The sequence below is a fragment of the Myodes glareolus genome, chromosome X (genome assembly GCF_982192425.1).
Source record: "Myodes glareolus chromosome X, mMyoGla1.1, whole genome shotgun sequence".
In the NCBI taxonomy this organism is placed as follows: domain Eukaryota; kingdom Metazoa; phylum Chordata; class Mammalia; order Rodentia; family Cricetidae; genus Myodes; species Myodes glareolus.
This window is the reverse complement of record NC_142053.1, coordinates 27,502,725-27,522,404: the sequence shown is the minus strand read 5'-3', so window position 1 is coordinate 27,522,404 and position 19,680 is coordinate 27,502,725. Positions and strand designations below refer to the sequence as shown.

Sequence of the window (19,680 nt, the reverse complement as noted above, 5' to 3'; positions counted from 1 at the left end):
TCTGAAGATCAAGAGCATGCTAGATTGGAGATACGATGGTGACTCCTCAGGCCCTCACGTGCCAGAAACAAATGCAGAAAGAGCCTGTGAGTGGACAGTACTGCTCACTTCAGGATTCAACTCAGGAAAAGCTTTAAAGTCATGTAGCTAATGCATCATAACTTAGGGACTTAAAATCTGTTTGCTTAAATTCAATTTAAGACAAAAGTTTGCTTTTCTTACATCTCTTTGTTTACTCAAGTCATCTAAAAATAATTCACCTTTGACAAGTGTTGATGACCAACTTTAATGATACATATTTCAATTTCATAAACATATGCAAACCATCAACAACATTACCAGGGTTCCTTTGTCCCAGATGTTATTTCATTGGTACATTATACTGGTATTTACAAAGCTTTTCAAATTCAACAACATAAAACAAAACAGCTTAATTTTTAAAAACTACAATGCTTTAAAAAAATGTAAACAGTTCATTTTTACATCATTGTAAAAAAGAAGACTCACTCCTTAATGTGGCTTATTTTTAAGTGAGCAAAGCCTGGTGCTCACGGATAAAGTAAAGAATTCTTTACATAGAAACATTGTGCTCCAGTGTGGCAAAGAAAAAAAATTATATATATATATATATATATATATATATATATATATATATATACACATACAAAGTAAAGAATAAATCCACAATTTAGATCACAAAAAAAATCTTGTCCCCAAATTGAGAAATTTATAAAAAACCATTTATACATGGTTATTGACCTATTGAAAACCTATATAACATTTTCAAAACAATAATTCAGTCAAAAGATACCACGTTTCTTAAAAATGAAATTTTGTGCAAAAAAAATTTTAGAGCTAGAAACAAGACTATCACCCAGTAGGAGGCCAAAAGAGCCACCAAAATAATTTAACTTTGTTAGATTTAGTGCATGTAACCAAAAGGCACGCACATGTGATTAATATATTAATATCTTTTCATGCAGAAACCTGTGCATGTTTATAATTATATAACAAAACATAAACATAACAAAACATAAACTCTATGCTTGGCAATGTTAATCTAGCCACATTCTTTCTAGTCTATCAGTCTAGAGGTTCCTAGATCACTAACACTGCCTCTCAAAAATATATATTATATTTGAACAACTTTCAATAAAAGTTAAAAAAGGATGTTAGCCTGAAACACTATAATACTTTTCTCATTTATGATACATATAGAAACTTACTGATAGGCTTATTTTAAATATAATTTCAAATTAAGATACAGTTTTCCTTCTGTTAATAAACACTTTGATTGCTCCAGTGAAGTCAGCAGAGAGAAGAACTTCTGTGTTATCTGTCTTCACAATACCTGAAATGCATGAAAAAAAAAGATATTACTTGATTTTAAAGGACTAGGAAGCCTGTTGCCATAATACTACATGCTCATGACCCTGTTTCTATTTTTGGGAAAGATCCTCTTCCAACCATCTGTTTTTTTGGGTTTCTCTAGAATTCTTACATTCTCTGGTACCTTTCTGCCTGACTAAAGCATACTTTCACTTACCTTCCTTTTAGCTGTTCCTTTCCTGTCTTAGGGTGATGTAGGAGGGTCTCCTGTCTATGTGTTACTTTCATTGGTCAAATAAAGAGACTGCCTTGGCCTTTGATAGGACAGCAGCTTAGATAGGCAGAGTAGACAGAACAGAAGGCGGAGAGAAAGAAGCAGAGTCAGGCAGACGCCATGAAGCTCCTCTCCAAGATGGATGCTGGCTAGACTCATGCCGGTAAGCCATGACCTCGTGGTGGCATACAGATTATTAGATATGGGTTAGTCAAGATGTGAGAATTAGCCAATAAGAGGCTGGAGATAATGGGCCAGGCAGTGTTTAAATGAATACAGTTTCTGTGTAATTATTTCGGGTGTAAACTAGCCAGGGAGCAGGGATCCCAGTGGGAATGCAGCCCGCTGCTCCTTTTACAACAGAGTGGCGCCCAACGTGGTAACTAAATCCACTTAAAAACCCGAGAGGGCTTTAAAAAAAGGGAAAGAGAGTTTAACACAGCTTTTTGCTGCTTGCTAGGGTGTGCTGCAGAGAAATTTTCCTGACTCAGCAGCCTCAGCAGGAAAAAAGCTGTGCCATTTTAAAACACAGCTTCCTGGACTGTGCTGCCAGTGCAAACTCTGGCTATGGAGCATTTCTGGGCCTGGATGTTTGTGTGCCCGCTCGGGATCGGGAAGAAAGTACTCTGAGACCATGCCAATGACTTAGCACTCCCCGCCTGCACCTGATCAGGCTTAGGGAAGCGGGAGAGCATGGCGGATTCCTGCTGCCATACAGAGAGATGTTTCCAGGCTGCGCAGTGCTCTGTGCATCAGATTTGACTGTAACTTGGATAAAAGAGTTTCTGTGCTACAAGCTCAGTCTCAGAGTTAAACTGTACCTGGTGGCCCCAGAGCTAGCAGAAATGGTAAATTTTGAAATTGGAGAGAGGTGGAGCCAATATCCAGAGCAGCCTGCTGCTCTGCAGCTCAGAGGCGAAACTGATTCAGAGTCACAAGTGGCTCTGTCATGTTGGACTGGGCGGGGCAAGCCCGCAACCCTGTTTTTGACCTAGGAATGTCACAACTTAGATTCTTAAGCACTTAGTGATTTAAAAGCGCAAAGCAAAAACAGACAATGCAATAGGGCAGATTCAAACATAAAAGACCTCTAAATGGGTCATACCGTTAGACAGACATACATAGGCTTGGGAGAGAGAAGAAAAAGAGTATTAAAAAGTCATAAAGTAAAGTTAATGCTTAAAAAAAGGGTAAAGTCTTTAAAGAGACAAAATAAAGTAAAGTGATAGAGTAAAAATAAGACATGTAAAAATGGAAATTTCACAGAGAGTTTGGATTCTGTATACTGTATTTCCTTTGAATTTTTTGACTGTGAAGGACTTAAATACAGAGAGACATTTCATTGTATGGGTTGCTAGGCTAAACCACCATGTATATTATTCTAAAAGTATTATGACTGCAGAATTTGGGTCTAAGGACATGATGCTTTGGAAAGGAGGTCCTTCTTTTGTTTTCACAGAGGATGAGACCCTGTGGATTGCTTCTATCCCAATATGGTATGATAGACCATGCCCTCCTGAAAGGTTGCTGTGAACACCTCCAGAAAATTACTTCACTCAACTGCCGACTGAGATGAACCTGGCACACAGGATACACCATAAAAGACCTGATTAACAGTGCACCTATACATCAGGAAGAAGCTTGGAGAGAAATAAATACGTCCATATTCCCAGATATTGTTTATAAATGTTCTTTTACATTTAAAGGGGGATATGATATAGATATGAATAATTTACATTGGTATGGACTTTAAGGTCAATTTTGTTATATGTATATGTATTTCTAATCTTGATTAAGGTATTGTGATTGTGTAGTTCATTTAAAAATATAATGTATAATTAGGTTGTTAATGGATAATCATCAATAATAGTCAAGCTTGTAGTCATGTTAGTTAGATTTTCTAGACATATATAGATATATTTCAGTTAAACAGGCATTCTTCATATCTTTCAAAGACTACAGAATATGGCATTTTTAAATGTTTTAATAACTCAGGGTTTTTCATGACAATGAGACATGTCTGCTCCTGGCAGCACCAATCTACTTCAAGAGGAAGATGGGCATCGAAGAGGGTCCTTATGGAGTTGGCTAGCCATTTGGGCAAGAAACTGCTCTTGCCTGGACTGATGCATAAACTGGTCACAAAGAACCCACAGAGAGGGGGCTGCTGAACTTGCCTAAAGGTGAGATGATCCTTTGGGGTTCCTGTTTCATGAAAGAGTCTGTGAGACATTCTGTAGTACACAAAAGAAAGTGACTGAACTGTCTTTGAATTTTCCTGCTTCATGGAAATGTCTGCTGGATACTATGGGCCTGAAGGCCGAAGATGGATGTCCCAATGGTACAGGCAGCAAGATGCCTCTGTCATTTTTAGAGTTTTAGAAGTTGATTACTTCTTGTTTACTTAGGTAATATTATATCCTTCTGGAGTCTTTGATGGAGTTGAAGAATGGTTAGTTATAGTTATAGTTTTCCATTGTTATGATAAAAGAGAAAATAGATTTAAATGTCATAATTGTAATTCTTGCTTGATAACTGTTTTGTTATATGTAATTTTACTATGTTAAAGTGAAAGCCTTTTTTTGTTTAAACAGAAAAAGGGGAAATGATGTAGGTGGGTCTTCTGTCTATGTGCTACTTTCATTGGTCAAGTAAAGAGACTGCCTTGGCCTTTGATAGGACAGCAGCTTAGATAGGCAGAGTAGACAGAACATAAGGCGGAGAGAAAGAAGCAGAGTCAGGCAGACGCCATGAAGCTCCTCTCCAAGATGGATGCTGGCTAGACTCATGCCAGTAAGCCATGACCTCGTGGTGGCATACAGATTATTAGATATGGGTTAGTCAAAATGTGAGAATTAGCCAATAAGAGGCTGGAGATAATGGGCCAGGCAGTGTTTAAATGAATACAGTTTCTGTGTAATTATTTCGGGTGTAAACTAGCCAGGGAGCAGGGATCCCGGCAGGAACGCAGCTCACTGCTCCTTTTGTAACATTAGGGATGTTACAGTTTCTTGGAGCCTGAATGGCTAAATCCCTCCAAGGTAATCTAGGTTTCTAAGTCATCTATTGCTTCTATTTCAATCTTAGGATTGAAATGCTGGAAGAATGCTACCAGCTGGGCAATCTGTTCTTAAGAGGAGTCTCTAAGGTGATTGATAGGGCTGGCTGTAGCACAGACACACCGAAACTGCCATGAAATGAGTACGTTTGCTCTGGGAATGCTGACAGCCCTCTGCCCTTATGGTCTCTGCTGAGTATCTATGTAGCTATGCCGAATGGCCAAAAAGCTTACCTTTTACATTTGCCAGCTATATAATAACATTTGACAAATAAACTCTGTGTTAACTAACTTGATTATATGTAGACTAAAAACTGGAGATGTAAGAAATACTGATTACTTAGAGATAGATGAATTTAAATTTTCATTGAAAAGTTGGTTACAAACAGGATGAGCAAGACACAATGTTTTCACTCTAAGTGTGTTACTACCATCTTGTGAGTCATTGAACACTCCTTATAATCATTCTGGAATATCTTAAAGGCAGGCAGTGCAGCAGTAGTAAAGGATTTAGAGATAAGAGAGCAGGAGAGGAAAATGAAAAGTCTTTATTGAGACTCAATTCTAGTGCCTGACAGTGCTGGAATCTCAGCACCAAGCATGCAAGGCAGGGGTTTGAGAAGGCCAGCCTCAATATGTAATGAGTTCCAGGTAAGCTTGAGCTACAGAATGAGACTACTGTATTACACTGCCTTTAATTCTTGTTACATGCTGTAAACCACATCACCCCAACCTGGGGTGGGGGTTAATACAGAAAAGCTCAAACTGCCAATGTCAGGAATAAAGAGAGAGGGCCATTGGATGTGTTTTATGGTCCAATGCCCTGGGTTACCAGTTTAATCTTAGATAGACCTTGACAGGTACACATTTGGAAAGAATCTATTAAAGTTGCATCACTTTCAAAAGAATCTAGACTTTATGCAATCTCATTAATGTGATATAGTTTTAAGAAGGCTTTTAAAAAAATATACTATACATTGTCTCCAAGTAGGCATTTAGTAAAAGCTTAATAATTATGATTTGTGTTGAAAGAAGTGCTAGGCTGGAAATCATCCTTGTATTCTTCAGAGAGAATAGCACATTAAGTGGAATGGATAGTATAAATGACATTATTGGGACAGTTAATTGAAAGTGCTTAAGAACTATTCAGCAGTTCGTGTACTTTAAGAAACTCCCTCTGAAGCCAGGTGTGGGGGTGCACACCTTTAACCCCAGCATTCAGGAAGGCAGATCTCTATGAGGTCATCCTGGCCAACAAAGTGAGTTCCAGGACAGTCAGGGATACAGGAAGAAACCCTGTCGCGAAAGACAAAGACAAAAACAAAAACAAAATAAAACAAAAGCCCCTTCTGTGCATCCTATTTATTGCTGTGATTTTATGGCTCTCTAAAAGGTCTGTCTATAGTGTGCAAAAATGTTTAAGGAAGTATTTCTATCACTGCTTTTCCTAATACAAGCTTATTTTCTCTAAAAACTGGTTCACATGCACATGCTCTTAACCACATTCTTAAGGACAAGTACAGAACATTTTTATGATAGCTTCATACAATCACTCTTCCTTTTGACAGTTTCCTTTCACTTCCTCTTCTAAGCATTTTAAATACCTAAAATTGATGTGGGATTCCCCTCTGTATGCTATGAAAATGTTTTATTACCATTGGTTAATAAAAAAGTTGCTAAGGCCTATGGCAGGAGAGAATAGAACTAGGTGGGGAAAACCAAACAAAAATATATTGAGAGTGGCGGAATCAAAGAGATGCCATGTAGCTGCTAAAGGAGGAAGACGTCAGAACCTTACCTGGTAAGCCACCACAGCCTCATTGTGATACACAGATTAATAGGAATGGGTTAATTTAAGATGTAAGAGTTAGCTAGGAATACATTTAAGCTATTGGCTAAACAGTGTTGTAATTAATATAGTTTCTGTTTGATTATTCAGATCTGGGTCGCTAGGAAACGAACGAGCAGTCTCTGCTTACATGAAATTGATTACAGTACTTGGGAGGCTTAGACAGGCAGATCTCTGTGAACTCAAGACCAGCCTTGTCTACAAAGTAAGCTCTAGGCCAGCTGGGCTACACAGTGAGAGCCTGTCTCAAAACAAATAAGTAAATAAATAACTAACTGAAATTACCACTCATTCTCAGTGCAAATGCTAAGGATGACACAAAATTGCAGGTGTGTGAATAGCTACCTATTTTCTTTTTTAAAGAGATTTTATTTATTATGTATACAGTGACCTACATGTGTGCCAGGACACCAGATCTCATTATAGATGGTTGTGACCACCATGTGGTTGCTGGGAATTGAACTCAGGACCTCTGGAAGAGCAACCAATGCTCTTAATCTCTGAGCCATCTCTCCAGCCCCCTATTTCAAGATGGTAGGCATCCGTAGAAAGCAGAAGAATCTTGCTTTCATTTGAATCATTAATTCAGGCAGCAAACAATTATTAAGCACTGACTAAAAGCAGGCAAACACTGCTCTAGGCACTGACAACACAACATTAAATAAAGCCCTTAGAGTCTCTGCTATCTTTGTCTAGAAGAAGAAGATTAAAGTTGTATTTATAAAGTTTTGTTTTCATTTAAATTTCTGATTCTATCACTTATCCCTCGGGGTGCATGTGACAATATTGTTAGTAGGTCAGAGTACTCTCTCCCTCTACCATGTGGGTCCTGGGGATTGAACTCAGGAGTCAGGCTTGGCAGCAGGGACCTTTACCAGCTAAGCAACCTTGCTGGTCTCATTTTGATTTCTCTTCAGAGAACGCTGCCTGCAAAAATGCTGAACTCCCAATTTTCCAAAATTTCTAGAGGAATTTAAAGGTGTAAAACTTTCAAGAAACATGTTATTGGAATGTTCAGAAATGGGTATCTAACAACTGTTACATTGTCCACAAGAAATGTTTTTTATGTGCATGAAAATCTTACCACCAGGGGCTAGAAAAAAACAGGACAAATAAAATATAGGTACCTACCAGTAGACGTGCTATCCAAAACTTCAGCATCTTCACTTTTATCAGTCCCTTCTAATTTTTCAGTTTGTATATCCAGGGATAACATCAAACTCGGGTTTGGAGCAAAGATGGCTGATGTAACAACTGCATTATGTGCTGGGAAAAAATTATTTCAGGATAACTGAGAAATTTTATACTAAACATGAGGACAAAAAATGAGAATATGAAAAAGATCTTTTAAAATATATAAGACTAATTTAAAACCCAGAAGTATTTTTTAACAAACTATCTCATATAGGTTCTGTTTCCATATTTTTCAAATTTTAGGCCAAAAAAAATTCTTTTTTGGTACAGATAACTGAAATAGTTTGCTATTGAAATACAATGAGTTATAATTGCTAAACTGAGAATATGTCTTGAAGATCAAGCTATGCCTTGCTCCAAGTTTCTCCAAGTCTTGCTCTAGATGGCTCCATCTTACAAAGCAGTATTTGACTACATTTTGAATAGAAATGCAGAGGCAGGATGACTTTACATCTCATTTGTACACACAGACACCATCACCCGTCCAGCACCAACTACAAGCACAGACTGATACCTTATTAAAGCTACAAGGGTAACACCTACAAACTCATCAAAGTAAATTAGGCCTATTAAAACTTTATCAGAGAAAAAAATGGGCCCCAGAACTTAGTGAACATATCAAAAGGTGGGATACTCTCATCTGGACCCTATAAAAAGATAGAACCTATCACTTTAATGACAGTGGTTACAAATGCAGTGAACTGCTATCTGACAACCTGGTCTATGTCAGAAACAGAGAACTTCTAATCGTCCTGTGAGTTTAAGCTCAGCTCAGTCCCCCTGCTGGAATGTCCCACTTGAATTGCCTGCCTGCCACCTGTTTTTCAGTTCAGTATTTTCATAGTTTGGCTGTGGGTGGCTCTGTTGAGCTTCCGGAAGCTCTTCAGTTGTGTTAGATAATGTCTTATCTAACTGCCTCAGTGACTCTCTTTGCATCATTCTGCCTCTGCCCCAGGAAAGCTTCCTTGAACTCTGTGACTTCTTTAACCCTTTGGTACCCACTCTATAAGCTACTAATTACTGTATCATGTGCAATGTGTGATTTGAAACGTAATATTAGTAATTAAGATAGGAACGAAAGGGCCAGCAAGATGGCTCAGTTGGTAAAGGTTCTTGTGACACAAGCCTAGAGACCTGAGTTTGATCCTAAAACCCACAGGGGAAGGAGAGCACTGGCTCCACAGAGCTGTTCTCTGGCCTCTACACTTGCACAGTGTCGTGTGCTGAACTACACCTCCCACACTACCCAGACACAAGTAACAATTCTTAAGAATTGAGATAAGAGAGCCTGTGTTGGTCAAAGATCAGCTATCAAAGAAGACTGGGACTTCTTGGGAAATTGCAGCCAACAAAACTGTTGTAACTTGTGAGTTTATTGTAATTCTATAAATTCTGGCATAGTGGAGAGACATAAGTATGTCCATCTATGTTTCCAGCATAGTGCAGTCACAACAAATCTCTACTCCTTTATAATAAGGCACATACATATAAGTAAGCTGCATTTGCTTACCTTTAATACCTTCCCAGAAGTCATTACGATCTCTCCTGACTGAAGTAAACTTGCTTAGGTCATGGTAAGTACTCCAGATATAAACATATTTATCTTCTGAACCGCTAACGAGGTAAGTAAAGTCATGGCTATATTTGAGCAGGACAGGTCAAAAAATAAACAGAAAAAAATATCAAGGTTTCCTTCTATCAGTGCTTCCTAATTTAAAATATCTAAAACAACACCTGAGGGAGACTGTTGAAAACTCGAGCCATCTTCTTATTCTGAAGATTCCGAAGGTGGTTTGATTCAGAGCCAGGCTTTTTTGGTGCTGTTGCTCATTGCTACTTACTTGTTCTAGCACTGTTATAATGACTATACTATCTCTTGTGATAACTAGGCTAATCTTTTCAGACATAGGGATGTAACCTGCTGTTCAGTTTTTGAACATTATTAGTGCTGAGCACCCAACCCTGGGCTTCATTATGCTAACCATGATCAGCATTAGTATTTTCATCAAAGTCCTGATAACTGTGATGTTGATTAATTCACTCTAGGAGAACGAGAACTAGTGACTTAAAGGATAGTTCACCAGTTGAATGGCTGGGTAATTACTAGGTACTTCAAGAAGAACTAATTTTTTGAGAAAAGTTGATAGCAGAATTTGAAAGAAGAAAAGCTAGGCAGGTAATCCTATTTCAGGAGAGCTCACAGATCCCAAATTAAGAACTGAAATAATAATGACAAGTAAAGGTATAATGACAAGGTACTTTAGGGTGATAAAATACTTTCTTAGCTCCTGCACCTAAAAAGACAGTATGTATGTAGTGGTGGGGGGGTGGGGTGGGGTGCCTCTTAAAAGCTTACATGAAAGTTGAGAAGCAAATATTCTGGAACTAAGAATCTTCTAAGCTCGAATGTTTCTGACAACTATGATTTTTGGCCAATTATTAAATGTTCTGGGTTTTGCTTTCTTTATTTGCAAAAGAGGGATAGTTTTCTTACCTACCATTCAGGTAGACAAAGTAAACACTGTATGATGATAGCGTGTGATATGATTATAAAAACATATAGACTTAAAACCTTATATAATGAAAAACAGGGAGTGAAGAAATGCCATATTTTTGGGAATTTCCCAATGCCAATTTACCTGAAACTTGCTTTGATCTGGCTGCTGCTATTGACATAACCCTTATACTTCATGGACAGTGATAGGTCTCTGAGATCATATAGTCTGATTCTGGAGTCATTTGAGGTTACCAATATCTAAAAGCAAACCAAAAGCAAAGTTAAAAATATCATCTTTTGCTAGATTGTAGGGGCACACGCCTTTAATCCCAGCTGTGAGTTCGAGGCCAGCCTAGTCTGGTCTACAGCCAGGACAGCTGGGCTACACAAAGGAAATTCCGTTTAAAAGAAGCTTAAAAAATTCATCTTTTAATATAAATTAAGTCATAACATCAAAAGGTGTTAAACACCAAGCAAATAAACAGCAAAACTACAAACAGCAGTGTTCCCCTATGTTATTGCTCAGATACTAAAACTATCTTTCAAGAAACAATACACAGTGTGGAGAGAGATGGTTTTGAATACCATAGTACCTTATTTTCTCCAGGTAAAGGTTCAATGCCAGTAATTTTTCTTCCAATCTTGTTGCGCCGTCTAGTAGATCGTACATGTATTTGTGTATGGTATTTCAAATGCTAAAACAAAATCATAAATTAAAAATATCAGAATTAGAAGAAACCTCAAGGATCATTTGCTCTAAGTCTCAGATATTACCATTTTTGCCCTATTTTACAGAAAAGGCAGTTAAAGGCCAGAGGGTAGAAATTACTTGTCTAAAACCACAAGGTTCTTACCTCTGTATCATAGAAAATACATCTACCATCATACGTCCCAATTACTGCATATTTGCCATTCTGACAGAAGTTGGCAGCTGTGATCAATTTTGTCTGACCATCTACTTCATTCCATAAAGCCACTTTTTTGTCAGGTATGTTCCATAGGCGGAGCTTTCCGTCCAATGACCCACTGAGAAAATACCTGTCATCCTAAAAAGGTGGCAAGAGAGAATGCTTTTATGTTCACATCAGGGAAAGTTCAGCCAATTAATAAAATAAAAGATTAGAAATAATAATCTAAAATGAAATCTTATTTGAAAAGTAATTATTACTGCTTTTTCTTTTGAAGGCTGGGAACTAGGGAGTCAAGTCAGGGCCTCATGCATAAAAACAAGTACTCTATCAGTGAACTACATTTACACCTAGCCACAAAGAATTAGCCTTCAAGCAAGCACCATTTTGTGTACTAAAAATGACAACAATTAAAAATGTCAGATTTCATGTTGGAGAAACAGAATTCGAATCACTTTATCATATCCTTAAACTGTTTTTCCAAAGTATGGCTGTTAATAGAAATGTCTGAGTAAGCATCACATGAAAAAATATTCTACAATCAATTAAGTTTAAAAAATTCTGGATTGTAAAAACTTTATAGGATTCTCTGTTAACTTGTATTTTTTGAATCTCCAAAAGGGGGGTAAAGTGGGTAGTGGCTTTTTAATTTTCTTCACCCTGGATTTTCTTTGGGTATGCTTTGGGAAACACTATCTTATGCCATACATGTCTCAGGGACATGTGTAATATTGGGATACCAGGTTAATGCCAGTTACAAATTGAACTTGCTTTTTAGGAACTCTGATACTGAATTACAGACTAGGAGGAGTTCTATATCTAGAGAAACTGACTCTATCCTAGGCATACAGCAATGTCAGCAGACATTTCTGATTGTCATAGTCTGGTGTAGGGGAGAATGTTACCACTGTAAATAGAGGCCAGAAGTGCTACTAAGCATCCTACAATATACAGACAGGACATTCATCCCTCCCCCATAACAAACAATGTCAGTAGAGTCAGGGTTGAAAAGTCCTCTCTAAATGACACTAGTCCTATCACTCAGCTGGGCTAAATTCTGATAATGTGATAATTACTTATTAGGGGCTAGGGAGATGGCTCAGTTGGTAAAGTGTGAGGACAAGAGTTTGGATCCCCAGCACCCACATACATGGCAATGGCACACATTAGTAACTTTAGTGTTGGGGGTCAGAGAAAGGTAGACCCCCTAGAATTCCCTGGCCAACAAGTCTGGCCAAATGAGTAAGTTCCAGATTAAGTGAGAAACTCTTTCTCAAAAGATAATATGAGAAGGTACACACACACACACACACACACACACACACACACACACACACACACACACACAAAAGATAATATGAGAAGGTACCACCCCCCACAAACACAAGGATTACATATTAATAATCAGGACATTTTCTTCATATTAGACACTTAATTCACTGCTGAAGCCTCTCATGTGGTACAGGTACATAGATATACATATAAAATATCCATATACATAAAACAATAAAAATTCATTAGTTATTAAAAAAATAAGGTAGAGTGTCACAGAGGAAGATAATTCAAGGTTGACTTTAGCCCCCGCAAGTGAATACAATGGTAAGTGTACCCCCATGTGCACATGTATACACGTGAGTGCACACACATGCACGTAAGCATACACACATAAAACACACACACAAAATATTCATTAACAATGTTTCAAGAGCCTATTAATTTAGGATATTATATAATGAAATGTGGTCGCTACCTATTTCAGTCTTTTGTACTTTGTCCCCCTTCCACAATTCTCACCTATGTACTTACCATTACCATTTTACACCTATTGTTTCCTCCTTTTAGACACAACGTCTTATCATATAGGCCAGCCTGTCTTAAACTAGTGATCCTCAGTTTAAAGAGAGCTGGGATTACAGACATGCACTACCATTTTTAGCTTCTATTTTCTATCACTTTCTCTAATATCTTCCATATGTAGTGTATATTGTTATTTATAGTTCATGAGCTATTAAGGATTTGTGATAACTTTTTACTACTGTATTTAGAATATAATTCCCCACTTGTAATATAAATTAATAGAATATTTCTTTTCCAACCACTGACTGATTGATTGGCAGGGTCTTCTTAAGTATCCCGGATTGGCCTCAAACTCCCTGTGTAGTGGAAAGTGACCGTGAACTTCTGACCTTTCAGTCACTACCTTCCCAGAACTGTGAGGACAGGCATGTGTCACCACACCCAGTTTTTGAGTACTGACAACTAAACGCAGAGCTTCCTGCTTGCTAAACAAATACCTTACTAAGCTACATTCTCAGTCCCTTTCCCCAGTTTTTGAGACATGGTCTCCCTAATCAGCCTTGGCTGTTTGAAAACTTACTCTATAGACTAGGCTGGCCTCAAACTCACAGAGATTCATGTGTGTCAGCCTCCCAAGTGCAGGGACTGTGTTACAACATCCAGCTCCCTTCACATTTTTAAAGTAAAATGTGACACTAATTTGTTTTCAGTTATGTGGCCAATAATGATTTTTTTATCCTGTAGTCCTAACTGTTCTCCACAGAAATCAAATTCCTTCATCTCATGACAAAGAGTGAATGGTTACTTACTCTTGGATGGAAAGCGATGGCAGTGACAAAATCTATATGTTGAAAACAGCAAAGGCATTCTCTTCTAGAAATGTGCCATAACCTGACTGTTTTATCCATGGAAGAAGAGAGCAGAAAGTAGTTCTATGGAGAAAATGACATCAGTACTTTATTACTGTATATATTAAAACACTACTTATACAATAAAATTTAACTAGAATCACAGTTTTATATTTTCCAGTTTTTAGTTTTATATACTATGTTATTGCTATATGCAGCATCACAAAGAACATGACTATTTCAATTCACTTGGAAAATGTATTATTTTCTCAAACTAGTATCTAGTGTATTTCACTGAGTTTAAGACAGTTCAGCATTGCCTGTTGTTACATTACTATGAATCTTATGATGTATGATAGGAAGTATGCCAGGTATAAGCAGAGTATTAAGGAACACTTGAGCTATTTTAACCTGCACATGTTCAAACTTAGCTATGAATATATGGTATCTACTAATTTGATTATTTTAGTTTAGCTATTCTTCACACCAAAACTGCAGGTGAATTCTAACTTACATGGATCTTAGTTGTCACTTAAAATGTCTTCAAAAATATTACTCTGTAATGCAGCAAGAAATGAAAAGTTATTGTGCTCCTGTCACACGCTAGGCAGGAAAATTAGAGAACAGAAGCTGTCAAGTTTCTCAGAAGATATCATAGAATTTTCTGAGCTGGAAGAAGTAGGCTAACTGACTTGGGCATTGTATTTGACCAATTACCCTGGAAGCAAACACCTACCCACCAAAAGCACACAGCTGGAAAAGCCCAATAACTTTTAAAACTCATCTCTGTAAAGGGTGGAACTATATATTACACTGAATGAGGAAACTCAAAGGGACTCTAGTATTTTTTGAAATGTCTAAGACGATCAACAAATCAAGGTAGTAATAACATTTATCGAGTACATATAGTTGGCTAAAAGCTTTGTTCTTAGCACTATAGAAACTCTGTAAGGTAGGCAGATTCTTTTCATCCTTTGTGACAACTGAGAACAGTGGAGCATAGAAAAAGAACTTGCCTAAGATCACACAGCCTACAGCTAGGGCTTAAGAGCAGGTGCTCTGACTCTAGGTCTAGGCCCTGACCATGCTTTCCAGAGTGCAGAAAAGCACCAAAATGCTTTGTCATTTGCTCAAAGTAATTACGGACACTTAATCTTTATCTGTGTGACAGCTCATACTTGTAATTTTGGGGATGTGGAGGCAAGAGAATCAGGAATTCAAAGTCATCCTTAGCTACAGAGTAAGTTTTAGGATAGCCTGGCTACAAGAGACCTTGTCTTCAAAAAATCATAAAAAAATAAGCAGAGGGCTGGAGAGATGACTCAGCGGTTAAGAGCATTGCCTGCTCTTCTGAAGGTTCTGAGTTCAATTCCCAGCAACCACATGGTGGCTCACAACCATCCGAAATGAGGTCTGGTGCACTCTTCTGACCTTCAGGCATACACGCCGAAAGAATATTGTATACATAATAAATAAATAAATAAATATAAAAAAGCAGAAAGACTAATTGCAAATATTTATTTGGCTATATAACTGTAATGAGCTACTCTATAAAACACATTTAAAATACCTATCTTTAAATAGATACTATACCTTATTACTAAAATAAATCTTTGGAGCACATGTGGTGGGAAAGAACACGCAAGACTCTAGGACTGACTCTCAGTATTGAGAAATAAAGCAGAAAAAAGGAGGAGAAATTTGGAAGATCTATAATAGACTCTGGGGGTATCTAATAATTATTTTTACTTTCAAAGATAATTCAATTCCAGAAAAGTTTTAACATATATAGTTTGCATTCTAATTTTCTAGTTGATTAATGGCACTAAACTTATGGTCCAGTGCTCCTGAAAACTAGCCTTCTTCAGAGCTGCGGGTGTAGCTCAGTAGCAAAGTATACGATTAGCATTTAAATAAGCCAACTAAGCAACCAACCAAACCAACTCAAATAAAATTTAGCTTTATTCAGCTCTTACTTTAAGAATATGACATATGAATATATTCTTAAAATATTAAATGAATGTGCTAAAGACATGCCAATTTTATTCTACTATGCCAAGAATTTTTGTTCAATAAATTCTTACTAAATAAAATTAATTTCTTTAATTTTTTTATGTGTATGAATGTTTTGTCTACATGTATGACTGTATACCATGCACATATGTGGTGCTCAAAAAGGCCAGAAGAGGGTGCTGGATCTCATGGAACTGGAACATATAGTTGTAAGCCATCATGTGGATGCTGGGAATTGAACCTAGGTTCTTGGGAAGAGGAGCCAGTGCTATTAACTGCTGAGCCATCTCTCTAGCCCTGAAATACTTTCTTCAACTCATTGCTGAACTTTGGAGTCACATAAAGTATATTAAACTGAAATTCTGTATGTAACTAGACTTATAATCTTTAGATGGAATGAAAAGATCCTGCCAGGAGGTGATGGTGCAGCCCTTTAATCACCTTACTCGGAAGGTAGAAGCAGGAAGATCTCTGTGAGTTCGAGGCCAGCCTGGTCTACAAGAGCTAGTTCCAGGACAGGCTCCAAAGATACAGAGAAACCCTGTCTCGAAAAGCCAAAAGGATCTTTCCTACATGGGATTTTTTACTCTAATATTGTGTTAGCTGCCATAAAACAAGTATTTAAAAAATAGAAAACTCATTACAAACAAAGATTCTGATAGACACTGGAGAGAAATAACAGTAAAGTAAGATTTGGCTGCTATCTTTTAACAGATTAGACTCTTATTGTAAATAAGATCTAGAAATCTTTGGTGGTTTGAATGATAATAGACCCTACAGGACCATGTATTTGAATGCTTGATCCATAGTTGAAGGAATTGTTTGGGAAGGATAAGGAGGTGTGACCTTGTTGGAGAAGGCAGGCGTATCACTAAGGAGTAGACTTTCAGGTTTTAAAAGCCCAAGCCATTCCCAACTAATTCTCTCTTATCTCAATATGTTAACTCCCAGTTACTGCTCCAATGTCATGACTTCCTGCCTGCTGCCATGTTCCCTGTCATGGTGATCATGGACTCACCCTCTGAAACTGTAAGCGAACCCCCAATTAAATGCTTTCTTTTATAAGCTTCCTTGGTTATGGTGTCTCTTCACAGTATAAGTAATTAAGACAGCAGCAGTTAGGTCTTTCCCAGTGAAAAGCACACCAATTTGTTATCGAATACCAAATGGTCAGTTCTGAAAACATAACATACAAGTAACATTATATTATATTAAGCTGGTTGTATTTATGTGTTTAGGAAAATGCAAACATACATGCACAGAAAGAATGTAATAACAATAAAAAAAAGAAGCCATGACTTTGAAAAAGAGCAAGAAGGGGGGTGGTACATGGGAGAATTCAGAGGGAAGAGAGAAACAGGGAAATGATATAATCTCAAAAATTAAAAATCTGGTATGACAGCTGAAGAAAGGATTCAGTGAAACAACTCAATACTCATTTTCATTGTCAGGAAAGGCTGACAGAAGGATGCTCCTTCAGGAGGAAGCAGCATCAAAGACACCTTGTTCATGATGAGTGGGAACCAGCCCAATAAATGTATCTGGACATAAAACAAAGGTTAAATGCTGCCTAAGGAGCAACACCTAAGACTGTCTTCTGCCCTGCCCCAATGCACATATGCGCGCACACACACACACACACACACACACACACACACACACACACACACACACTCACTAATGTGAATAACTATGACAAAATTTTCAGTTTTATACCCTTATTTTCCTTATGTATCTTTGTATGAATAGTATTCATAATATCAAGAATCCGGAAGTCTCAGCTTACAAACTGGCACCAGTCATAAGACAAGTATACAGACTGATACTAAATATATTTCATTGACATACAACATTTGTAAAGAATGCAGGAAAGGATGTATTTATGATTCTTAAATCTTTGCAATATATTCAGCATTTTCAATTTTTGTATGCTAGCTTCTGTAAGGTGATAAGCTATTGTGACATGGGAATGGGGTGAGAGAGTACTGTTCTAAAGACAACTCCCTACTTCATAGTGACAAGCCTGTCAGCATGTTCCTTAACTTATATACATCTCCTTTTTCAACTCCTTGATAAACATCAGTGACCTTATCTGTTTTGATAACACAAATAGAGAATACACACAAAATACTTAAGTTTGGTGACCTTGCTGCCTAAAATCCTCTAATTGGCACATTCATAGATTGTAGGAGGAAGGTAAGGCCTATTAGGTCAAAAGGAGCCAACCTGGAGTTTGCCTGAACCTGTCAAAGGTCCTGTCAGTGCCTAGCCAATAAGGAGCAACCAAGCAGTGTTTCCTGAGTGCCTAGTAACAAGCACTGTCAGAGGTACTGATTTGCCTAGCCAATGAGAGATGAGCATGAGCTGTCAACTGTCAAGGGATCAGAAGGCCTGGGTGCTGGGAGGGTATACAAGCTTTTCCTCACTGTTAAATAAACAAGTCTGCTGTGAGCCTTCTACCTGACTCCTGGCGTCTGTGTCTGCTGACGGTATGCCTTTTCACCCCCTCCCCCGAGGAAGACGTTAGGACTCAGCAATAATAGATAATGTTCTTATTTCTCTATTTTTAATTACATATGTGTGTAGGGAGTTATTTGAATGTTAAGTGTAGTTGCTCACGGAGAACAAAGGTATTGTATCTCCTTGGAGCTGGAGTTATAGACAGTTGTAAACTGCCCCATGCAGATGTTGAGAACCAAACTTGGGTCCTCTTCATGAGGAGCAGTACTCATTCTTAACTGCTGAGCCATATCCCCAGTCCCATTTGCAGGTAATATTAACTGAGCATTTACTGTGTTCTAAGTAAGTATTTTTTGTTTGGTTTTGTTTTTTAAGATTTATTTTATGTGTATGGGTGTTTTGCCATTTAAATGTATGAGTACTGCATGCATATCTGGTGCCCATGGAGGCAATACGAGGCTGTTGGATCCTTTAGAATTGGAGAAGCAGATGGTTTTGAGCCACCATGTGGGTGGTGGAAATGGAACCCAGGTACTCTGCAAAAGCAGCAAGTGTTCTTAACTGTTAAGCCATCTCTCTAGCCCTATGGAAGTGCTTTGCATTTACTCAGTTAATCTTTCCCTACAACTCTGCAAAGAAGCTACTTTTACTATGCCTATTTTGTAGGTGCAGTATAGTAAAGTTAAGGAAAGTGGCCAAATCTCCCACAACTACAAGGGGCAAAGTAGTTAGAATATGAATGCTGGGAGTCTGTCTCCAGAGTCTGTTTTGAGTGAATCTGAAATACAGAATATCTAGTAGGCAGTTGTTTTAGAAACTTGGTTTATTTTTTTATTTTAATTAAGATATAATTCCACCACTTCCCTCTTTTCCTTTCCTCTCTCCAAAGCCTCCTATGTTCCTTCCTGCCACAGCTCCTCCTGTGCCCCCAGTTACTTCCCCTTGAATTGACATCTTTGACTATCATTATTAATGGGGGGGAGAGAGTGAGAGGAAGAGAGAGACAGAGACAACCTGCTGAGTCTCTTTAATGTTGCATCAAAATGCAATTAGGTAAGAGGAATAAATTCTAGAATTCCATAGTACAGGATGGTGTCTGTAATTTATAACAGTTTATTGCAGATTTTATAAATAACTAGAAAAGAGGAGTTTGAAGGCACTAAATATAAAATGATAAATCTTTAAGGAGGTAGAGATATCAATTACCTGATTTTTAATCATGATTTTTATATACATATATTATATCATACTTCATTAATATGTATAATTGTCATATGTCAATTAAAGTATAAAAACTATCTGACACAAACCTATTTATTCCTATATAAAAAAGTTCTTGGGCCATCAAGATGGCTCAGAGGTTAAAGATGTTTGCTGTTAAGTCTTTTGATCTGAGTTTAATTACTGGAACACACATGTTAGGAGAGAACTGACTCCCACTTGTTCTCTGGCT

General features: G+C 37.6%; 1 protein-coding gene across 3 annotated transcripts in view; it reads right to left on the bottom strand.

The window, feature by feature from the left end:
* Positions 1 to 267: 267 nt before the first annotated feature.
* Wdr44 (WD repeat domain 44) overlaps positions 268 to 19,680 on the bottom strand; it is a 112,052-nt gene continuing 92,639 nt past the window's right edge. For 2 of the 3 annotated variants that reach the window (XM_048450380.3, XM_048450379.3), the window contains 7 exons: positions 13,716 to 13,838; positions 11,056 to 11,247; positions 10,795 to 10,896; positions 10,344 to 10,459; positions 9,215 to 9,342; positions 7,642 to 7,776; positions 268 to 1,351 (listed from right to left, as the gene is read on the bottom strand). In XM_048450380.3, coding sequence (XP_048306337.2) covers positions 1,257 to 1,351; positions 7,642 to 7,776; positions 9,215 to 9,342; positions 10,344 to 10,459; positions 10,795 to 10,896; positions 11,056 to 11,247; positions 13,716 to 13,838 — 891 coding nt within the window. In that variant the 3' untranslated portion in view covers positions 268 to 1,256. Of the gene's footprint in view, positions 1,352 to 7,641; positions 7,777 to 9,214; positions 9,343 to 10,343; positions 10,460 to 10,794; positions 10,897 to 11,055; positions 11,248 to 13,715; positions 13,839 to 19,680 lie in introns of those variants that run through there. The other variant, XM_048450381.3, reaches the window with a different exon arrangement.